General features: G+C 48.1%; 2 protein-coding genes across 2 annotated transcripts in view; both read right to left on the bottom strand.

Moving 5' to 3' along the window:
* LOC135550031 (microtubule-actin cross-linking factor 1-like) overlaps positions 1–23,109 on the bottom strand; it is a 264,531-nt gene that overhangs the window by 123,067 nt on the left and 118,355 nt on the right. Inside the window, 2 exon segments of the mRNA XM_064980467.1 lie at positions 16,538–16,630; positions 18,132–18,209. Of these exon segments, the coding sequence (XP_064836539.1) occupies positions 16,538–16,630; positions 18,132–18,209 (171 nt within the window).
* LOC135548980 (uncharacterized) lies at positions 1,345–5,831 on the bottom strand. Its single transcript, XM_064979053.1, has 2 exons — positions 4,068–5,831; positions 1,345–1,356 (listed from the first exon to the last, which is right to left on the bottom strand). Exons 1-2 carry the CDS (start codon positions 5,493–5,495, stop codon positions 1,345–1,347), a joined length of 1,440 nt encoding a protein of 479 aa, XP_064835125.1. The 5' UTR covers positions 5,496–5,831.

The following is a 23,109-nucleotide window of genomic DNA, read 5'->3' as shown; positions in this document are numbered from 1 at the left end:
TTCGGTCTCTTGTTATTCTGGCCAGCTCATTAACTTGTTTTCTCACCACAATCTCCCCCTCTCACTCCTCTACTTGTTCATTCCTTCATCCATCTACCCCCCCCCCCCCTTGTTCGGCCTCCTTCCAGCCCACCCCTTCTATCTCTGTCACTTCTGCTTTTCTCCTCATTTGACCTGTTCTTCTGCAGACACTGCCTTGTTTTGAACCGTTGGTCTCTCCTTCGCATCAATCTGCTGCTTCACTCCTCTTTTTCGTCCCCCTCTTCTCTTTTTGAGGTCAAAGAGCTTATAACCTACTTAAGCCAACCGTCCTCCATCCCACTCGCTTCCCTTTCTTCTCTACACTCGTCTTTCTTTAATCTGTTCATCGTGACAAAGGGGGGCTGTTGTAGGTGCAGTATCTGGCAGTGCCTGGTTCTTGTCATCAGTATTCCTCCGTCATCCCCTTTTCTCACTTCCCGTCTTCCCTTCCCCTCCCTCCCTCCCTCCCTCCCTCCCTCCCTCCCTCCCTCCCTCCCTCCCTCCCTCCTCCCTCCCTCCCTCCCTCCCTCCCTCCCTCCCTCCCTCCCTCAGTCTCGAGTGCTTATATAGAATAGAATGAAAGTCCAGTGAGTGCCAGGAGACTGCAGCAACAACCAAAAGAGAAGGAGAGAGAGAGAGGGGGGGGCGAGGGAGAGGAGGAATGGCATGCAAACGAGAGAGAGGGAGAGCAAAACCAGGCCTGAGTAAACTAATAAGGCAAAACATGCACATGACGTGCACATACAGTACAGACAGACACACACCATCGGCAAACACGCAGACAGACACACACCGACGGCAAACACGCAGACAGACACACACCGACGGCAAACACGCAGACAGACACACACCGACGGCAAACACGCAGACAGACACACACCGACGGCAAACACGCAGACAGACACACACCGACGGCAAACACACACACCGACGGCAAACACGCAGACAGACACCTACCGTCGGCAAACACGCAGACAGACACACACCGTCGGCAAACACGCAGACAGACACCTACCGTCGGCAAACACGCAGACAGACACACACCGTCGGCAAACACGCAGACAGACACACACCGTCGGCAAACACGCAGACAGACACACACCGTCGGCAAACACGCAGACAGACACACACCGTCGGCAAACACGCAGACAGACACACACCGACGGCAAACACGCAGACAGACACACACCGACGTACAAACACAGCAGACAGACACACACCGTGTGTGTCACTCCATCAACCAAAACACAGCTCCTCCGGCCTGACGTAAGCAAAACATGCACATAGTAAAGAATATTAAGGCACGGACATCCAATTACAGGGTCACTCCATCAACTTGAGGAGGAAAGGCATGCAAACGAGACACACACCGAGAGACAGACACACACCGGAGAGCAAAACCAGGCCTGCAGACAGACACACACCGTAAAAACACAGCTCCTCCGACAGCCTTTTAACTAATAAGGCAAAACATGCACATACAGTACAGACAGACACACACCGACGGCAAACACGCAGACAGACACACACCGACGGCAAACACGCAGACAGACACAGCCGACGGCAAACACGCAGACAGACACACGCAGACGGCAAACACGGAGACAGACACACACACCGACGGCAAACACGCAGACAGACACACACACCGACGGCAAACACGCAGACAGACACACACCGTGTGTGTACCCCCAAAACACAGCTCCTCCGTGACGTGAGCCTTTTATAGTAAAGAATATTAAGGCACGGACATCCAATTACAGGGTCACTCCATCAACTTGACTCTGGCCCTGAGCCCTTCAGTGACTGGCAATAAACGATAAACGAGTCAAGCACAGCCTCACTCTACCATTCGACCCCCAGGTACTGTACCATCCTATGTAGCTCAGTTCCGTCCCCCGTCCCCTGCAACCCATAACCTGTTTAGAATACTGCAGCTGGTGATTGGACCGGATACTACATACTGCATGTTTGCACTGGTCAATTGAAATCGCCATACATAATTACCACCTTCGCATGGACATGTTTATCATGAATTCTGATTATGAGCAATATGGTTGTTTTGGGTAACATACGGTAGCGATTTTACACTACCAAAACAGGGCACATGGTGTCAATTATCCAGTGACTTCGTGCTTAAATCAGACACTACCAAACACTAACAGACAGACAGCTACACCGTAACACAAGCCTGCTGCTGCCTACCAGCATTCAGACAGACTGCTCTATAAGATCATACTTAATTATAATAAACACACAGAAATAAAATTAATATGGTCAAATCCGGAAACTATCTTTTTGAAAACAAAACGTTTATTCTTTCAGTGAAATACGGAACTGTTCTGTATTTTATCTAACGGGTGGCATCCCTAAGTCTAAATATTGCTGTAACATTACACAACCTTCAATGTTATGTCATAGTTATGTAAAATTCTGGCAAATTAATTAAGGTCTTTGTAAGGAAGAAATTATCTTCACACAGTTCGCAACGAGCCAGGCGGCCCAAACTGCTGCATATACCCTGACGAGAATGCACCTTTGTTAAATCACCACCCGTTTGGTGAAGTAGGCTGTGACTCGATGATAATTGAACAGGCACCGCATTGATTATACTCAACGCAGGACAAGCTAGTTAAACTAGTAATATCATCATCATCCATGTGTGGTTAACTAGCGATTATGTTAAGATTGGTTGTTTTTTTATAAAATAAGTTTAATGCTAGCTAGCACCTTAACTTGGCTCCTTGCTGCACTCGCGTGGTCAAGCCTGCCACACACAGTCTCCTCATGAATTGCAACGTCATCGGCCATAATCCGCGTCCAAAAATGCAGATTACCGATTGTTATGAAAACTTGAAAATCGGCAATGATTAAATCGGACATGCCGGTATAATCAGTCGACCTCTAGAGGCGATATTTAGATAGTTGATGGGGAGAGGGAACGAGACGGACAAAATACACCAAATACACAAAACGAGAGAAAGAGAGAGAAAGAGAGCGAGTGGGGGGGGGGACATAAAGGGTTAGGAATCCCCCTCTGGGGCTTGATGCAGCAGTACAGTGTTGATGAATGCGCATCTGAAAACCCTATTTGTTCAGATATCTGACATCGCCAAAAAGGCAGCCGTCACGTACCCACACACACACACACACACACACACACACACACTAACGAAAGAGACAGACGTATTGATCGCTACCTGGCTAAAACACTCGTAAACGGGAGCCTTTGTGGAGACCGGGCTCTAAGCAACTGTGCGTGTCGGTCTTGCTTTCCCTGTGACTCAGTACCACGCATCAAATGAGACACACAGGCCCAAAGGCAACAGAGCATCATAATATACTGACGACGGGGCGCTACAGCCAAGAAGGGAGTCGGCAGCCAAGAAGGGAGTTTCCTGCTGTCGAGGTAAAGCACTTTGAGCAGGTCTAGATCAACTCACTACAATTATCAACAGAGGTTCTTATTGGTAACAACAGTAAAAGGGTCGCCAGCAACTGTGGGGTCAAAGGCCTACACTACAGTAGGCATAGAAATAGAATTACTAGACATTGTGTGAGCCATATGATTTCATAAAACAATCATTGCAAAATAACAAGTTACAGTATGCTGTCAGGAACCCTGCCATTTAAGGGGGAAAACACACACACACACACACACACACACACACACACACACACACAGTCAGAAGTAACAGAGGAAAGAGTGGGTGGTGTGAGGAAAACAATGAGTGATGGAGAGAAAGACAGAGGGAAAGAAAGAGAGAAAAGGGGAGAGATGCAGAGAAGGTCTGCACTGTGCTGATTAGGCTCTGGAGACGGACTCTGGAAGGATGAGGAGATGCAGAGAGACAACACAGAGACACACAGAGCGAGAAAGACACAAATGTACAAAGGATCTCTCTCAAGACAAAGATGTGTGTTGCCCTTTTACATACATTCAGAAATATGCTCTCGGCCTGATCCTGGACAATGTAGCCTACATTTCCATGAGTAAAAGAGAGCGAGTGAAAAAAAAGAAGGAAAGAGAGAAAAATGCCCCTGACCTGAGGGAACTGCTTTGTGGTGACCTGGGGTGGAGATAGAGGACTGTCAGTTGCAGAGTCCAGTCCCTCTCTGGAGCTTTCCCAGTCTATCTGGGTGGCGCCCCCTGCCTCTGGGGAGGTTAGTGGCAGGTCGCTGGCATAGCCAGAGGACAGAGGGTCCTGTACCGAGGCTCCCTCGACTTTTGTAGTTTCCTGGGTCTCCATAAGGTTGGTTGTCATATTGAGACCTGAGGTGTCCATTTTGGCTCTCCTTTGGGTCAAGTCAACCCTGCTTAGCTGGGTGGCTCCCCCCGTCTCTGGGGAGGTGTGGGGCAGATCGCTGGCATAGGCAGAGGAAAGAGGGTTCTGTATTAATAGTCCCCCTCGGACCTGTGTTGGTTTATCCAGACTGAGTTCCTTGACTCTTGTGGTTTCCTGGGTCCCCATAAGGAAAGTGGTCCTGGCATCCATTTTGGCTCTCCTGCGGTCTTCCTCAGAAAGATGTACTTTGAGGATGTTCCCAGTCACAGGAGATGCGGCTGGAGGTTCGGCACATACCTCTACTTCTACCTCTTTGTCATGGTAACTGTCCCCTCTCCAAACCGGGGACCCAAAGTCACTGGGGTAGACTGTCCTCACAACACACAGCCGGCCCTCCACCTCGCGAATGTGGACCACCCCTTTGTGCTCCTTTGACAAAGGGTTGTTAAAAGCAACCCCCAGCATCCCTGCTGGCCCACCCCCACCTTCATCCTCCACCTCCTCTTTCTCCTTTTCTCCTTTCTTCCCCCGTTCCCTCTCTTTCTTGGGTCTTCGTATACAAGGCCTCTCCAGGACCCCTTGTTCTCGCTCCCTGACTTTGCAGACTCGACCCCCACCAGGGGTGGTGTGCACCTGGGACGGGAAAGATGGGTCAGGGTTATCTGGGGTGGGGGTGGGGTCCTCACTGGGTTGCCCTTGGCTGCTTGGGGCCTCTATGGTACTGCTCTCCCCCCCTTCCTCACTCCCAGCTCCGGGGTAGGACAGCCTTCTCCACACTGGGCTTGGCTCAGGGGACAGTTCAAGCACTCTGCTACCCCCCAACCCCCCCATGCTGTCACTCGTGGAGTCCGTACAGAGAGCACTGGGAAGGGGCTGCCTGGATTGAGTTTGGACATGAGGCACAGTTAAATTGGTGATTTTGGCTCCGACGTCACTCATAGTGTTGAACGAGGCCGTGGTTGCCTCTGTGACAGTGCCTTTGTCCTCTTCCTCTTCATCCTCCTCCTCCGGTATGTTGCTTATCCTTACGCTTTCCACCTCCGAGCCGACCGACGACCCTCCTTTCTGGCGCTTCTTTCCTTTGCGTTTCCGCCGGAAGCGGAGGCGCCGTTTGGGGTTGGGGGACAGTGGGGGGAAGCCGTGTCCTCCCTCCCGAGGAGGCCTCACACAGCCCATAGAGCTTCCCATCGCAGAGTGAACGACTGAGGGAAGGACAGAGGAGGCAAAACTCGAAAGCAAAAAAAAAACAGACACTCAGGTGGACAGGCACTCAGGTGGACAGGCACACCAGAGCGTGACGGATGAAAGCAATATCAATGTGACACCTGCTTGTGGTGTGACGTTAGTGACAGCAGGTTTAGCTATGGTTGCTTGCCAGGAGTATAGAAAGTGACAATGACGAGACGGGATGTGGGCTCTCGACACCTTCTCATAGGGTCTGGTTCAGTCCACCGGGCCGAGGTGCTTGCTGCAGGCTTGCGTGTCACAGCTCTCGTCTGTCCGTAGGTGCTCCTCTCCCCGCCTTCCCTCGCCCTCTCCTCCCCTCTTTGCAGCTGTTGCCTCACCTCGGCAACACCACTGTCAGCCCGGTCTCTACGGGCAGGTCACGGACGTCCCAGCACTAACGTCAAGGACACTGAGGCAGAACCATGTCAGCAGGCTCAGCACAGCGTACGAGAAAATAGATTTGGCTTCAGGCTTCAGTCGTTCATTCCTTCAAAGTTTGGCAGGTGAGAACGAAAGTCAATATGGCTCATACATACTACATGTTGAACGAGGCTTGGAGAGGCTGATGGTGTGAGACGGTGAGTCAGAGCACTGCAGCGTCCTCTTCAGCGCATCCGTCGTTTCACACAGACAATGTCGGCGTGTGCGGGAGCGAAGTCCATGGAGTCTCTGGCGTTGCCTGCGATGGAATCGGTGCTCGTCTCATATCTGCAATTCCTCAGAGTGTGAGACGCGAGGGAGCTGCAGTGCAGACACACACACACACACCGTCAGACACACACTCACACATGCAATGTGTCTGACTCGGTGCACATCAGTCGCTCGGCAGCGGAATAAAACAATTCAATATATCCACATGCTCTGCTTCCGCCATCCGGCACACACACAGTTTGTTGGTCATTTGTTTCCCCTGTCGTTCAGGGGGTACTGTCATCCAAGTACTTTATCCAGGCTCGCCTCCAGGTATCTACAATCATATATTATTAATAACTCTCCGCTCCTGCGATAATGTTAATCGCTGTCAGCGCCGTAACAGCCAACAACAGTCATCGTAGTAGAAGTGGAGATGGCATTAGCTCTGCAGGACCCGGTGGAGTCCCATTCTGCCGAGACAGCGTGCTAATATCCACCATCCAGATTGGAGGTGGGTGATAGTGGACAGTCAGCCAATAGTCTGACCGGCTGTTAACTCAAATCAGAGCATCGATGGCGGCGACTCGGACTTCTCGCCATTCTCCACAATCCCCCGTTCATGGAGTCACTGCGTCACGTGTCGTTTGATTTCCTTCGGTTACCCCGGCGGTTAACCACAGAGAGGTCTCAGTACGAAGGAAACCTACGGGGGCGTTGAAGCAACGTTACGGTGCTGACCCGAAAGTCTCCAAGTGATACAGGTAACCATGGGACCAGGAAGAGAGGTGAAGAGATCCTGAAAGGTAGGCGTCCCATTCCTTCAATGATGACCAGTCACACATTGCATTCGGAGTGGTAAGATACCTGCAGCGTGGTCTCATAGAAAATCCAGACAACTCGGGAAGCTGGTAGTGGTTCCTGTAGCTTTGTCTCTGGGTGCTTGATCAGGTTCAAAGCCAGAGCACGTCGAGGTAGGGAGTAGAGACCCCACCTTTAGCTTTCCAGACGTCACGTGGCTCCCCCATTGATACCGGCCTTGATCTTACCACCCCCCCCCCCCCTTCCCCTCCAACAGAGGATTGCTGGGAGATCGTGCTATCCAGTCACCAACCCCTCAGTCCATCTCCAACCTTAGAACTGTCTGTCAGCCAGGCAGGCTTTTTCAGTCATCCCTGCTGACAGTCTTCAACACTGCTCCAGTACTCGAGTATATAAGCATCCACAATCCTCCAGGTCTCTATGTGTTCCCAGAGTCCCCAGGCGGTCATGCAAAGAGGGTCTGGTTGAAGACAGACAGGCGGTTGGTTAAAAAGGCACTCCCTCTCGTCTCCTCTGGTCTGGTTAATGGAATTAGCAGTGGTGGCTGGGCTGGGCTACAGGAGGCGGGGCTACAGGAGGCTGGGTCTAAACTGAGTTCGACTTGGTGAGGGAAGGTCCAGTATCCCCAGCTTTAGCTGTCCTCCTGACGCTGCCTGCAAACGAGCAGTTGACTGGGTAAGGCAAAGGCAGAGGACAAGTCCGGTAGGCTGCAGCTCCTTGGTTGGTTATAGAGAGAGATGGAGGAGAGGTGGATCCGAATGAAGGGAGAACAAGGTCCCCGTCAGACAGGCATGGTCGGATTGATCCAATAAACACAGTGTTCCCGGGAGAGTCGCAAAATGTGTGTGTGTGCAGCTGAAGAGAGAGCAAGAGTGTGTGTGTGTGTGTGCCTGCAGGGCTGGGCGATCCTCCAATCAGCTGTGTGTGTAAGAATCCTGCGTGTGTATGTGTGAGCCGAGGTCTGTAGATCCAGGGGAAACCGGGAGACACAGTAACAGTAGGCAGCCTGTATTCCTCTCTCTGTCGCTGGCTTCTCGTGCTCTCCGTCGCTCGCAGGCAAAGAGAAAAGCGCTCTATCTTCACAACCTCTGCAGCTCTTGCTCTCTTTCTCCCACCCTATTTTCTCCTCCTCCTATCCGCTTCCTCGTTACGCCCTCCCGCCCTCCTCTCGCTCTCTCTCTGGCATACTCTCTACTGCTCTCTTGGTGTGACACACACACACACACACACACACATATGCTATTTTTTGGGGGGTCCGAGACAGATAGATATTTTATATCCTCCATTATAAAATGGCTGGTTTGAGCCCTAAATGCTGATTGGCTGACAGCCGTGGTATATCAGGGGGGTGTGTGATATATGACCAATATACCACGGCTAAAGGCTGTATCTAGGCACTCTGCAATGTGTCATGCATAAGAACAGCACTAAGCCGTGGTAGATAGGCCATATACCACACCCCCTCGGGCCTTATCGCTTAAATAGACTGTTACAGCAGTGAAAATGAAAAATATCCACTGTTCCACACTGTGTTCTCATACATTGTCATCCAAAATAGCAAATGTCCAAGAAATATGTTTCAGAAGTTCATTTCTTACATTGTGACAATAATGACATCATGAGAATGGCCGTAAAAGATTAGATAAGCATGACATTTCCTTATTCCATACTATGTATTGAATATCGGTTACCATGTATCCGACACCGATGTGTTGGTAAAAAGCCCAATATCAGCTGTTAAGATCAGCGAACCGATATATCGGTCTGGCTCCACAAAGACACGAGTCAAATGCTTCCCAGGTCGGCCAGCTGCGGCAGAAAAATAAATAGGTGTTGATTCTCTGCAATACCAGAGATCATTAAAGCAAGTTGAAAAAGAGTAAAGAAAGATGCAGGAGAGGAGGGTGTTGAGGAGTTTGGGGAAATTAGGGAGAGAATGAAAGAGAGCCTTTGCACCAGTTACAGCTTTTTCACACACACACACACACACACACACACACACACACACACACTAAACACTCAAATCTCACTGTGCGTGTGGGTGGTAGACAACTGTACGAGCACACAAACACAGTCCACATCAAGAAACACACGCACACACACACACACAGACCTGAGGCAGTGTACGGCAGCGTAGAGATCTACCCACAGACCCAAAATAAATCCCATTGCAAACATAAACACAAAGTATTCTCCAGGGATGGTAGATCAGCTACTTGTAGAGGAGTCCAATCCACAGCTCTCCCATTACCTCCCCTTGAAAACAGACAATAAGACCTGCAATCAGGTCTCTGAGGCCTTCCCCATGGATATATGATGTGCTGGAAGCACATCAAACTACCAATTAGCTACCTGAACGCTGTCACATTTACGATGCAATTCTTTCTGCCACAACATAATTAGCATTTAGAGAGAATGTAGGTTGTGTTGAAAAGCTGATTTCAGGTCGGTTTTGATGTTTCACCCTCTAATTGATAGAGGTTAGGCGGTTTATAGTAATGACCTCGACTAACCTGTACCCCTGCACATTGACTCGGTACCGTACCCCCTGTGTATAGCCTCGTTATTGTTGTGTAATTTTGTTCTGTTACATTTTGTTGATTTTATATATATTTTCTAAACTTTAGTTTATTGACTAAATATTTTCTTTACTCTATTACTTCAATTGTAATTGTTGGTTAAAGGCTTGTAAGTAAGCATTTCATCGGAAGGTCCTGTTGTATTCGGCACATGTGACTAATAAACTTTGATTTACACAAATTAAAGAGCCAGGCCAGAGTGGATTAGCCAATCGCATGCAGCCACAGCTCAGGGAGAGGCGGGGTTTGTGAGAGGGATGGGGTGTTGTTGGCTGAGAGCATTGTTAGTGCGCAGGGTTATTTATGAAGCTAGGACAACTGGTGACCCCTAGTGGTGAAAGTGAAGAGCTGCAGTCAACCTTGAACCACTGTTGCATCAGGGTAAATTATGCGTACTGAATTTACATAGCGCTATACATTTTTCAATAATAGAGGCAGGTCACAAACATGTGCAATGATCCATATAGTATACTACGAGGCTTGTCCCCAGAATATATTGTTGTAAAACACAAAACCTTTTGGAGAAGGTGTCCTTTTTAATTAATTTATTTTATTTAACTAGGCAAGTCAGTTAAGAACAAATTCTTATTTACAATGACAGAGACAACTATTATCTGTTAGGGGAGTGAACGTCATAGCCAAACATTGACTTCAACTGATGGATTAAGTACCAAGTAGAGGACAACTGCCAGACATTGCTGCCTTGAGGGCTGGAGCAGGGCTGAGTCTGTCTAAAATGGAATTGAAGTGGCTGGTGTTGAGAAGCACCGCTGAGACAGCAACTTGTCTCGCCTGCAGTCAGAGAGAATGCTTTGCTAACGTGACACATCTTTGAAATAATGAAGAACTGGTCTTAACTAGACATGACAGAGTGTGGAGTCATAGGCCTGTGTGGTTCTACCCCTAACAACAGAGCTTCGTCCAATGACGAATTCTCCTTTTGGCCTGACAGAGTCCTCCATTCAGCAGCGAACTTCAGGGGGACAGTTTCCTGGAATAACTTCCCTCACCTACTTTCTGGCCATGCAGTGTTTTCTGACCCCACATTTTACCTACTAAAACCAAACCCGAAATCCTTGCCTGTAATCATTACAATAAATTAATATGTGCTTTTTAACATGCCATCTGGTGACTCCCAGAGACATTGTTGCTCCTTGCAAATCCCAGGTCATAATGTGCTGTTCAGACTTTTTTTTACCCATGTCCACATATGTAACCCCCCCCCCCCCCGTCTACATTAAGTTGATGTACTCTCGTCTCACTATGACACTGTGCAGTCTGTCTCGGTGTCCTCGGTCTTAACAGGGACCTGGGCTGGCTGCACTGACCCTCCTAGCAACAACTCTTTGGGACTCGTACACTCCATTGGATTTCTTCACATTCTATTGTGTCACAAAGTGGGATTGAAATGGATTCAATTCAAAACACTAACATGATTTAAAGATGAACACAAATTCAATAACTCAAATATAGTATTCATCTCCCTGAGTCGACACATGTTAGAAAACCCTTTGTCGTCGGTTACAGCTGTGAGTCTTCCTGGGTAATTCTCAGAGCTTTGCTCACCTGGATTGTACAATACTTGCCTATTATTCTTATCAAAATTCTTTAAGCTCTATCAAGAAGTTGAGGATCATGGCTAGAAAACTATTTATATCACTTGCCATAGATACATTTTTAAGCAGATTGAAGTCAAACTGTAACTCGGCCACTCAGGAACATTCAGTGTCTCCTTGGTAAGCAACTCCAGCGTAGATTTGGCCTTGTTTTGTAGGTTACTGTCCTGCAGAAAAGGTGAATTTCTCTCCCAGTCTCTGGTGTAATGCAGACTGAACCAGGATTTCATCTAGGATTTTTTTCTGTGCGTCGCTCGATTACGTTTATGTTCATCCTGAAAAACTCCCCAGTATTTGCTGATGTCAAGCATACCCATAACATGATGCAGCCAGCACCACCACGCTTGATAATAAGGAGGCAGTTAACACAGTGATGTGTTGGATTTGCCCCGAATAGAATGCTTTGCATTTTAGGTCAGAAAGTGTAGGTATACCTTCACTGTTATGTTTAATTCTCAGTATTACTTTAGTGCCTTGTTGCATACAAGATGTATGTTTTGGAATATTTTTCTGGATGTATATTTGTATTCTTCTCACTCTGTCATTTAGGTCATTATTGTGGAGCCACTACAATGTTGTTGATTCATCCTCAATCCCATCACAGCCATTGAACTCTGTAGCTGTTTTAAAAAATATCACCAATGGCCTCATGGTGACATCCCTGTGACATCCTTCCTGTCCTTCAGCTCTGCTCAGGAGGACGACTGCATCTTTGATGGTTTAATACATCATCCACAGCATAATTATTAACTTGACCATGCTTAAAAGAGATATTCAATGTCTGATTTGTGATGGTTGCTACCCATCTACCAATCACAACCCTTCTTTATGAGGCTTTCGAAAAGCTCCCTGGTCCTTGTAGTTGAATCTGTGCTTGGAATCCAATTTCATCCAGGCTGAATCACAACTGGCCCGTGATTGGGAGTCCCATAGGGTGGTGCACAATCGGCCCAGCGTCGTCCGGATTTGGCCGGTGTAGGCTGTCATTGTAAATAAGAATTTGCTCTTAACTGAATTTTTCAAATTCAACCCTTGATTGAGGGACCTTACAGACTTACAGTAGGTATGGGGGACAGAGGTTTAGTCGTTCAAAAATCATGTCAATCCCTGTTATTTCACACAGAGTGAGTCCATGTTACTTATGTGATTTAAGCCAATTTTACCCCTGAACTAATTCAGGCTTGCCTGAACAAAGGGGCTGAGTACTTAATGACCATTTTTCATTCCACACACACACACACACAAGCACACACACACTTGAAGTCAGAAGTTTACATACACTTAGGTTGGAGTCATTAAAACTCGTTTTTCAACCACTCCACAAATTTCTTCTTAACAAACTATAGTTTTGGCAAGTCGGTTAGGACATCTACTTTGTGCATGACAAGTAATTTTTCCAACAATTGTTTACATACAGATTATTTCACTTATAATTCACTACATAACAATTCCAGTGGGTCCGAAGTTAACATACATTAAGTTGACTGTGCCTTTAAACAGCTTGGAAAATTCCAGAAAATGTCATGGCTTTAGAAGCTTCTAATAAACTAATTGACATAATTTGAGTCAATTGGAGGAGTACCTGTGGATGTATTTCAAGGCCGACCTTCAAACTCAGTGCCTCTTTGCTTGACATCATGGGAAAATCAAAATGAAATCAGCCAAGATCTCAGAAACAAAATTGTAGACAAGTCTGGTTCATCCTTGGGAGCAATTTCCAAATGCCTGAAGGTACCACGTTCATCTGTACAAACAATAGTACGCAAGTATAAACACCATGGGACCACGCAGCCATCTACCGCTCAGGAAGGAGACGCGTTCTGTCTCCTAGAGACGAACGTACTTTGGTGAGAAAAGTGCAAATCAATCCCAGAACAACAGCAAAGGACCTTGTGAAGATGCTGGAGGAAACGGGTACAAAAGTATCTATATCCACAGTAAAACAAGTCCTATATCGACATAACCTGAAAGGCTGCTCAGCAAGGAAGAAGCCACTGCTCCAAAACCGCCATAAAAAAAACAGACTACGGTTTGCAACTGCACATGGGGACAAAGATCATACTTTTTGGAGCAATGTCCTCTGGTCCGATGAAACAAAAATAGAACTGTTTGGCCATAATGACCATCGTTATGTTTGGAGGAAAAAGGGGGAGGCTTGCAAGCCGAAGAACACAATCCCAACCGTGAAGCACGGGGGTGGCAGCATCATGTCGCGGGGATGCTTTGCTGCAGGAGCGACTGGTGCACTTCACAAAATAGATGGCATCATGAGGAAAGAAAATGATGTGGATATATTGAAGCAACATCTCAAGACATCAGTCAGGAAGTTAAAGCTTGGTTGCAAATGGGTCATCCAATTCTGACCCACTGGGAATGTGATGAAAGAAATAACACCTGAAATAAATCACTCTACTGTCATTCTGACGTTTCACATTCTTAAAAATAAAGTGGTGATGCTAACTGACCTAAGACAGGGAATTCTTTACGAGGATTACATGTCAGGAATTGTGAAAAACTGAGTTTAAATGTATTTGGCTAAGGTGTATGTAAACTTCAACTGTATATATACATATATGCACATATATACAGTTGAAGTTGGAGGTTTACATACACCTTAGCCAAATACATCGATCCAGAGCATCCCAAAAATGCTCAATGAGTGACACATCCTGGTGAGTATACAGGCCATGGGAGAACTGGGACATTTTCAGCTCCTAATAATTGTGTACAGATCCTTGCGACACGGGCCGTGAGTTACTATGCTGATACATGAGGTGATGGCGGCGGATGAATGGCACAACAATGGGCCTCAGGATCTCGTCACGGTATCGCTGTGCATTCAAATTGCCATCTATAAAATGCAATTGTGTTTGTTGTCCGTAGCTTAAGCCTGACCATACCATAACCCCTGCCACCCTGGGCCACTCTGTTCACAACGTTGACATCAGAAAACCGCTCGCCTACACTCAGACATATACGCTGTCAGCAATCTGCCCGGTACAGTTGAAACCAGGATTCCTCCGTGAAGAACACTCTTCCCCAGCGTGCCAGTGGCCATCGAAGTTGGGCATTTGCCCACTGAAGTCGGTTACGACACCGAACTGCAGTCAGGTCAAGACCCTGGTGAGGATGACGAGCTCAGCTTCCACTGAGACAGTGAGTTTTTGCAGAAATTCTCAGGTTGTTCACACACACAGTTTCAACAGCTATAAAAAGGTGGCTGGTCTCGGACGAACCCTAGCGTGGTTACACATGGTCTACGGTTGTGAGGCCGGTTGAACGTGCAGCAAAATTCTCTAAAATGACCGTGGCAGTTTATGGTAGAGAAATTAACATTCAATTATCTAGCAACAGCTCTGGTGGACATTCCTGCAGTCAGCATGCCAATTGCACGCTCCCTCAAAACGTGAGACATCTGTGGCATTGTGTTGCGTGACAAAACTGTACATTTTACAGTGGCCTTTAATTGTCCCCAGCACAAGTTGCACCTGTGTAATGATCATGCTGTTTAATCAGCTTCTTGATATGCCACACCTGTCAGGTGGATGGATTATCTTGGCAGATGAGAAATGCTCACTAACAGGGATGTAAACCAATTTGTGCACAAAATTTGAGAAAAATAATAATTTGTGTGTATGGAACATTTCTGGGATCTTATATTTCAGCTCATGAAACATGGGACCAACACTTTTGCGTTTATATTTTTGTTCAGTGTATATAGCCAAGATATCGTTACTCATCGCGTATTTATTCCTCATGTTACTATTTTTCAATTATTTCTCTAATTTTCCCTCTGCGTTGTTGGGAAGGGCTGTGACTTCACTGTTAGTCAACACCTGTAGTTTATGAAGCATATGACAAATAACATTTGGTTTGATTCAATTTACCCGCAACTGTAAAACGACTGCTCTATTCTTCCATCTTCTCTCTTTCATTTCCTCCTCTTCTGTCTCCTTCAGTGCAACAGTAGTTTTCAGCTCCCATTCTGTCCATCAGCACAGAGTTCTCCCCCCCCCCCCCATCTACCTCTATCCCTCGTTCTGCACCACTTCACCACCCTCCCTCTCCCCCCCGCCCTTCCTCCCCCTGGGCTCACACCATTCTGCTGAATCATGCTGAATGAAGTGGCTGCGTAGTCATGCGGCGTGTCTCCGTGGCAACCTTCTTGCCGACGTCACCCTGTGAGGTCATATCATCATCGCTCTGTTTTGCCCACAGCACATCCTAGTGGCCGGGCATGGGAAGTGCAGCTGATTGACAAAATGGCGCTCTCATTTCTGTCTTTTTCTACCTTCGATAGAGAAGTTTGACTTCTAAAAAGGAGAACATTTAGTTGAAGATGTATTATTTGTGGATACAGGAAGAGTAGCTTTGGGTTTGCTTGACTGATTAGACCTCAAACATTCACGCCTGGGTTCCTGAGGCCAGCTGTATGTATGTGTGTGTGTCCCTCTATGGTGCTAGTGCTTTGGGACCTGACCTACTGCAATGCCCTGCCTGGTAGTTGTTCTCCACCACAACACAAGGACATGCCAAGGTAAACTATGTGACACACACAGCCACTCGTATCCATCTTTTAAACACTGCTATGAGTGTCTTTAAAATTAACATGTGTGCACACACACACACGCCAAACACCAAACCAGAGCCTTATGAGGCTTCCCTAGAGCAGTCTCTGCAACAAGCAGGTCAGCACAGCATCTACAGACAAAGCAAGTCAAGTAAACTCCCACACCGGCAAGATGGACTAAAGACTTCGAAATCTAGTCTGCTCCTGCACAGAACTCTCTAGCTGTGCCCAAACACACCCAATACTACAGTAGAGGATGTGGCTGAGAGATCGGTATCCACCATTCGCTCTTAGGATTGTCACCAACTCAGTCTCTAAGTGATTGGAACCAGACTGCAGGCCACAACGGACCGAGGCCGGGAGAACTAGCCTAAATAATAAATGACTGTCTTTAGTCATATGGACAGAGAGGCAGCTGAAAACAGCGACATCACTAACAAATGTCACGAGGTGAGAATTATGATGATTTGTAGAACTGTAAACTCTATTTGGAAAAAAGTGATGTTATTAAAAAGTGATTTGGTTGCAGGGCAGGCTGGCAAACCAACCAGAGATTAGCCACAACATAGAAATCTGATGTTTTTATTGATTCATTTTCATTTAACCTTTATTAAACCTGGTAAAGACCCTCGAGGTTAAACACCTCTTGTGAGGTGGACCTGGCCAGAGGTCAACAGGACGTAGCCAGCGTGCCATGTACACAACACAAAAACACAACATAAAACAATGTACGGAGCAGGGTGGCAAACCGCAACATAGAACTAGAACACATAGAGCAGCACAGACCTGGAAGTGCAGGATGATGGTCCAGATGAGGCCCAGTGTCAGCTTGGGGTTGCCATCTGTTATGTCATCGTTCCGGATGTTCACCAGTTTGACCTGGAATGTGTAGAACGGGAGGATTTAAATGCCAGGCCTAGTGGTGAACTAAAGCGTTGACCTGGAACGTGTAGAACTGGAGGATCTAAACGCCAGGCCTAGTGGTGAACTAAAGCGTTGACCTGGAACGTGTCACAACTGGAAGTGATTGGAACTAAACGGGCCTAGGATTTAAATGACCAGGCCTAAAAATGTCACAGGCCTGGTGAACTAAAGATTAGCGTTGACCTGGGACCTGGCCAACGTGTAGAAACTGGAGGATGGGGTTGAACTAAACATTTGACCAGGCCTAGTGGTGAACTAAAGCGTTGACCTGGAACGTGTAGAACTGGAGGATCTAAACGCCAGGCCTAGTGGTGAACTAAAGCGTTGACCTGGAACGTGTAGAATGGGAGGATCTAAACGCCATGCCTAGTGGTGAACTAAAGCATTGACCTGGAACGTGTACAACTGGAGGATCTAAACGCTAAGGCCTAGTGGTGAACTAAATCATTGACCTGGAACGTGTAGAACGGGAGGATCTAAACGCCAGGCCTAGTGGTGAACTAAAGTGTTGACCTGGAACGTGTAGAGCGGGAGGATCTAAACGCCAGGCCTAGTGGTGAACTAAAGCATTGACCTGGAACGTGTAGAACTGGAGGATCTAAACGCCAGGCCTAGTGGTGAACTAAAGCATTGACCTGGAACGTGGAGAACGGGAGGATCTAAACGCCAGGCCTAGTGGTGAACTAAAGCGTTGACCTGGAACGTGTAGAACTGGAGGATCTAAACGCCAGGCCTAGTGGTGAACTAAAGCGTTGACCTGGAACGTGACCTGGAACGAACGGGAGGATCTAAACACCTAGGCCTAGTGGTGAACTAAAGTGGTTAACTAAAGCGTTGACCTGGAACGTGGAGAAGGGGAGGATCTAAACGACAGGCCTAGTGGTGAACTAAAGCATTGACCTGGAACAGAGCTGGGTAACCATGTGCTCCATGTTATTAACCAGTCATCACATGACACCATTGCAAGACTAAAAAGGCTATATTTTGTGTGAATAGCCTCCTGATTCCATCCTGCTTTCACACACCGGTGCATATAAAAGCAATGAAACCAGGAGAGGAAGCCGCTGAAGGCCACAGAGGTGCAGTCCGTGTCAAGTAGGAGCAGGTGTCTCTAAGACAGAGGTGCAGCATTGGGCAGTGATGCGTGAGGTGTGACTGTGATCATCTGGGAGGCCCAGTCATGCAGAGCTGAGACATTGGGACAGGGGACCAAGAGAAAGGTCATCTCAATGATTTTATTTATGGATATGCTTTGTATGGTTTTTTTGTTGTTTTTTTTTAAATGGCAAAATAGACCAAACTAAATAAACAAACAAAAATCTATTTCCAACAGCAGACGTCTGAGTGTGGCTTTAGTTCGGCTCAATGTGTATTGCTGAGCGCATGAGTACCTGCTGAAATATTGTGTGGGTTTGAAAGCGGCAGGTGTGTGTGTGTGTGTGTGTGTCAGTTGTACCTGTCTCTGTTTGAGGAAGTCCAGGGCGATCTGGACATTCTGGAGCCGGTGGAATCGCATGCGACCCTTTTCTCTGGGCTGAAGGGGGGGAAGCACGACAGAGAGAGAGATGAGTGTATGGGGGGGGAAGCACGACAGGGAGAGAGATGAGTGTATGGGGGGGGGAACGGGAGATCTTCTCACAATGCTGACCAGTGAGAGAGATATATAAGCCGTGACAAGTGACGTTCCCAATTCAAAGTGCAGTGAGGGGGGAAAACTACGCCTGGGCCGCTGTAATGGCACGGCATTATCCTAGAGGGCGCTGTCTTCAACTGTTGTCAAAGACATGCCAACAAGCATCCTCACAGCAGAGCAGGAAACAACCCAGGAAAAACATTCTCCAAACCAGAAAAGGTACATCTGCAAACCATGCTGGTTTAAACAGTCTAATACTTTTCTCAAACACACACACACACACACTTTCCCCTGCCGCTCTCTCAAAACACACAGTCCTTGGCTGGCTGATTCACACACATTCACTCGGTCAATCACTAACAGTCTGACAGAACACACACACACAGAGAAAAGAAAACACACACAGCAAAGCTGCTAGAAATGCAAGATGCAGGAGTGTGTGTCACAGTGTGCTGTGCTGGGTATAGTCAACGCTGCAGTACCAGTATAGAAGCAGGGTTATGAGGAACACTCAGGCCAAACAGAGAACTCCATTCAGAGGACGAGAGGTCAGGGGAATGTCAGGGGGAGAAGAGGCCACAGTTACACAGCCCCAGCCAAGATGCTGACAAAATAAAACCATTAAAAAAGCCTATTTAACCCTTGAAGGAATGTCTAAGGAGGTTGTGTCTGGTTACCCTGTTGTACTGCTTGTAGTGTGAAAATGCTTGTGTGAGACATGAGACACGTCAGCATGTAAATGTGTGTCTTGGGATAGAACTCAAATGCACTTCACGCGCATGCAGTCTTAAAGCACTGTCTATGGGGTGAGGATCCGGGGGGGGTCAAACGTACTCCCTGAGCTCCATCCTCCACCTCCTCCCCCCCGAGCAAGATGAGCGGGGGAGCTCGGGAGATACACACCCTCCTCAGCGAGGACACGCCCTTGAGCTGCTGCCGTCCAGAGGGGAAGGGGGGGGATGAGGAGAGTGAGAGAAGAGTGGATGGAGGATGAAAGAATTGTATGGAGGGATGAAGATGAGGTGATTGTCCAAAAGAAAGAGATCAAAGAGAAAGAGAACATGAGAAAGAGGTAGAGCAGGAAGAAATGAAAAATGCAGCTGAGGCAGTAATCAAGAAGTAAACTGCTAAGAGGCCACATTTCTGAAAAGCAAGATGAAATGTTCCTCCAGTACACACACAGTAGCTCTCTCACACACATTAGCTCTCTCTCTCTCGCACACAGTAGCTCTCTCTCTCTCGCACACAGTAGCTCTCTCTCTCGCACACAGTAGCTCTCTCTCTCTCGCACACAGTAGCTCTCTCTCTCGCACACAGTAGCTCTCTCTAACACAGTAGCTTTCTCTCTCTCACACAGTAGCTTTCTCTCTCGCACACAGTAGCTTTATCTCTCGCACACACACAGTAGCTCTCTCTTTCTCTCACACAGCAGCTCTCTCTCTCTCACACACACAGTAGCTCTCTCTCTCTCACACACACAGTAGCTCTCTCTCTCTCACACACACAGTAGCTCTCTCTCTCTCGCACACAGTAGCCCTCTCTCGCACACAGTAGCCCTCTCTCTCGCACACAGTAGCCCTCTCTCTCGCACACAGTAGCCCTCTCTCTCTCACACAGTAGCCCTCTCTCTCACACACACAGTAGCCCGCCCTCTCTCGCACACAGTAGCCCGCCCTCTCTCGCACACAGTAGCCCGCCCTCTCTCGCACACAGTAGCCCTCTCTCGCACACAGTAGCCCTCTCTCACACACACACAGTAGCTCTCTCTCACACACACACAGTAGCTCTCTCTCTCACACACACAGTAGCTCTCTCTCTCACACACACACAGTAGCTCTCTCACACACACACAGTAGCTCTCTCTCACACACACACAGTAGCTCTCTCTCACACACACAGTAGCTCTCTCTCACACACACACAGTAGCTCTCTCTCACACACACAGTAGCTCTCTCTCACACACACACAGTAGCTCTCTCTCTCTCACACACACACAGTAGCTCTCTCTCACACACACACAGTAGCTCTCTCTCTCACACACACAGTAGCTCTCTCTCACACACACAGTAGCTCTCTCTCGCACACAGTAGCTCTCTCTCTCGCACACAGTAGCCCTCTCTCGCACACAGTAGCCCTCTCTCGCACACAGTAGCCCTCTCTCGCACACAGTAGCCCTCTCTCTCTCACACACAGTAGCTCTCTCTCGCACACAGTAGCTCTCTCTCGCACACAGTAGCTCTCTCTCGCACACACAGTAGCTCTCTCACACACACACAGTAGCTCTCTCTCTCTCACACACACAGTAGCTCTCTCTCTCACACACAGTAGCTCTCTCTCTCACACACACACAGTAGCTCTCTCTCACACACACAGTAGCTCTCTCTCTCACACACACAGTAGCTCTCTCTCTCACACACACACAGTAGCTCTCTCTCACACACACACAGTAGCTCTCTCTCACACACACAGTAGCTCTCTCTCTCACACACACACACAGTAGCTCTCTCTCTCTCACACACACACACAGTAGCTCTCTCTCTCACACACACACAGTAGCTCTCTCTCACACACACAGTAGCTCTCTCACACACACACAGTAGCTCTCTCTCTCTCTCTCACACACAGTAGCCCTCTCTCGCACACAGTAGCCCTCTCTCGCACACAGTAGCCCTCTCTCGCACACAGTAGCTCTCTCTCGCACACAGTAGCTCTCTCTCGCACACAGTAGCTCTCTCTCACACACACAGTAGCTCTCTCTCACACACACAGTAGCTCTCTCTCTCTCACACACACAGTAGCTCTCTCTCCTCACACACACACAGTAGCTCTCTCTCACACACACAGTAGCTCTCTCTCACACACACAGTAGCTCTCTCTCTCTCACACACAGTAGCTCTCTCTCTCACACACACACAGTAGCTCTCTCTCACACACACACACAGTAGCTCTCTCTCACACACACACACACACAGCTCTCTCTCACACACACACAGTAGCTCTCTCTCGCACACAGTAGCTCTCTCTCGCACACAGTAGCTCTCTCTCGCACACAGTAGCTCTCTCGCACACAGTAGCTCTCTCTCGCACACAGTAGCTCTCTCTCGCACACAGTAGCTCTCTCTCACACACAGTAGCTCTCTCGCACACAGTAGCTCTCTCTCGCACACACAGTAGCTCTCTCTCACACACAGTAGCTCTCTCTCCCACACACACAGTAGCTCTCTCTCCCACACACAGTAGCTCTCTCTCTCACACACACAGTAGCTCTCTCCCACACACACAGTAGCTCTCTCCCACACACACAGTAGCTCTCTCTCACACACACAGTAGCTCTCTCTCACACACACAGTAGCTCTCTCTCACACACACAGTAGCTCTCTCTCACACACACACAGTAGCTCTCTCTCACACACACACAGTAGCTCTCTCTCACACACACACACAGTAGCTCTCTCTCGCACACAGTAGCTCTCTCTCACACACACAGTAGCTCTCTCTCACACACAGTAGCTCTCTCTCTCTCACACACAGTAGCTCTCTCTCTCACACAGTAGCTCTCTCTCACACACACAGTAGCTCTCTCACACAGTAGCTCTCTCACACAGTAGCTCTCTCTCGCACACACAGTAGCTCTCTCGCACACAGTAGCTCTCAAGCACACAGTAGCTCTCTAGCACACAGTAGCTCTCTCTCACACACACAGTAGCTCTCTCTCTCACACACACAGTAGCTCTCTCTCACACACACAGTAGCTCTCTCTCGCACACACAGAAGCTCTCTCACACAGTAGCTCTCTCACACAGTAGCTCTCTCTCTCACACACACACAGTAGCTCTCTCTCACACACAGTAGCTCTCTCTCACACACACACACAGTAGCTCTCTCTCACACACACAGTAGCGCTCTCTCACACACACACAGTAGCTCTCTCTCACACACACAGTAGCTCTCTCTCTCACACACACAGTAGCTCTCTCTCACACACACACAGTAGCTCTCTCTCTCTCACACACAGTAGCGCTCTCTCTCTCTCACACACAGTAGCTCTCTCACACACAGTAGCTCTCTCTCACACAGTAGCTCTCTCTCACACACCCAGTAGCTCTCTCTCGCACACAGTAGCTCTCACACAGTAGCTCTCTCTCTCACACACAGTAGCTCTCTAGCACACAGTAGCTCTCTCTTTCTCACACACACAATAGCTCTCTCTCACACACAGTAGCTCTCACACACAGTAGCTCACTCTAGCTCTCTCACACACACAGTAGCTCTCTCACACACACAGTAGCTCTCTCACACACACAGTAGCTCTCTCACACACACACAGTAGCTCTCTCTCACACACACAGTAGCTCTCTCTCTCACACACAGTAGCTCTCTCTCTCACACACAGTAGCTCTCTCTCTCACACACAGTAGCTCTCTCTCACACAGTAGCTCTCTCTCTCTCACACACACAGTAGCTCTCTCTCACACACACAGTAGCTCTCTCACACACAGTAGCTCTCTCACACACACAGTAGCTCTCTCACACACACAGTAGCTCTCTCGCACACAGTAGCTCTCTCACGCACACAGTAGCTCTCTCTCTCACACACAGTAGCTCTCTCTCACACAGTAGCTCTCTCGCACACAGTAGCTCTCTCTCACACAGTAGCTCTCTCTCACACAGTAGCTCTCTCTCTTTTGTAGCTCTCTCGCACACAGTAGCTCTCTCTCTCGCACACAGTAGCTCTCTCTCTCACACACACAGTAGCTCTCTCACACACAGTAGCTCTCTCTCACACACAGTAGCTCTCTCA

The sequence above is a fragment of the Oncorhynchus masou genome, chromosome 12 (genome assembly GCF_036934945.1).
Source record: "Oncorhynchus masou masou isolate Uvic2021 chromosome 12, UVic_Omas_1.1, whole genome shotgun sequence".
In the NCBI taxonomy this organism is placed as follows: Eukaryota; Metazoa; Chordata; class Actinopteri; order Salmoniformes; family Salmonidae; genus Oncorhynchus; species Oncorhynchus masou.
Note: the sequence above shows the minus strand (reverse complement) of the source record. Positions and strands in the feature narration are given on the sequence as shown.

Coding starts and splice junctions, on each gene's coding strand:
- LOC135548980 (XM_064979053.1), bottom strand. CDS start 5,495: ATGGGAAGCTCTATGGGCTGTGTGAGGCCTCCTCGGGAGGGAGGACAC.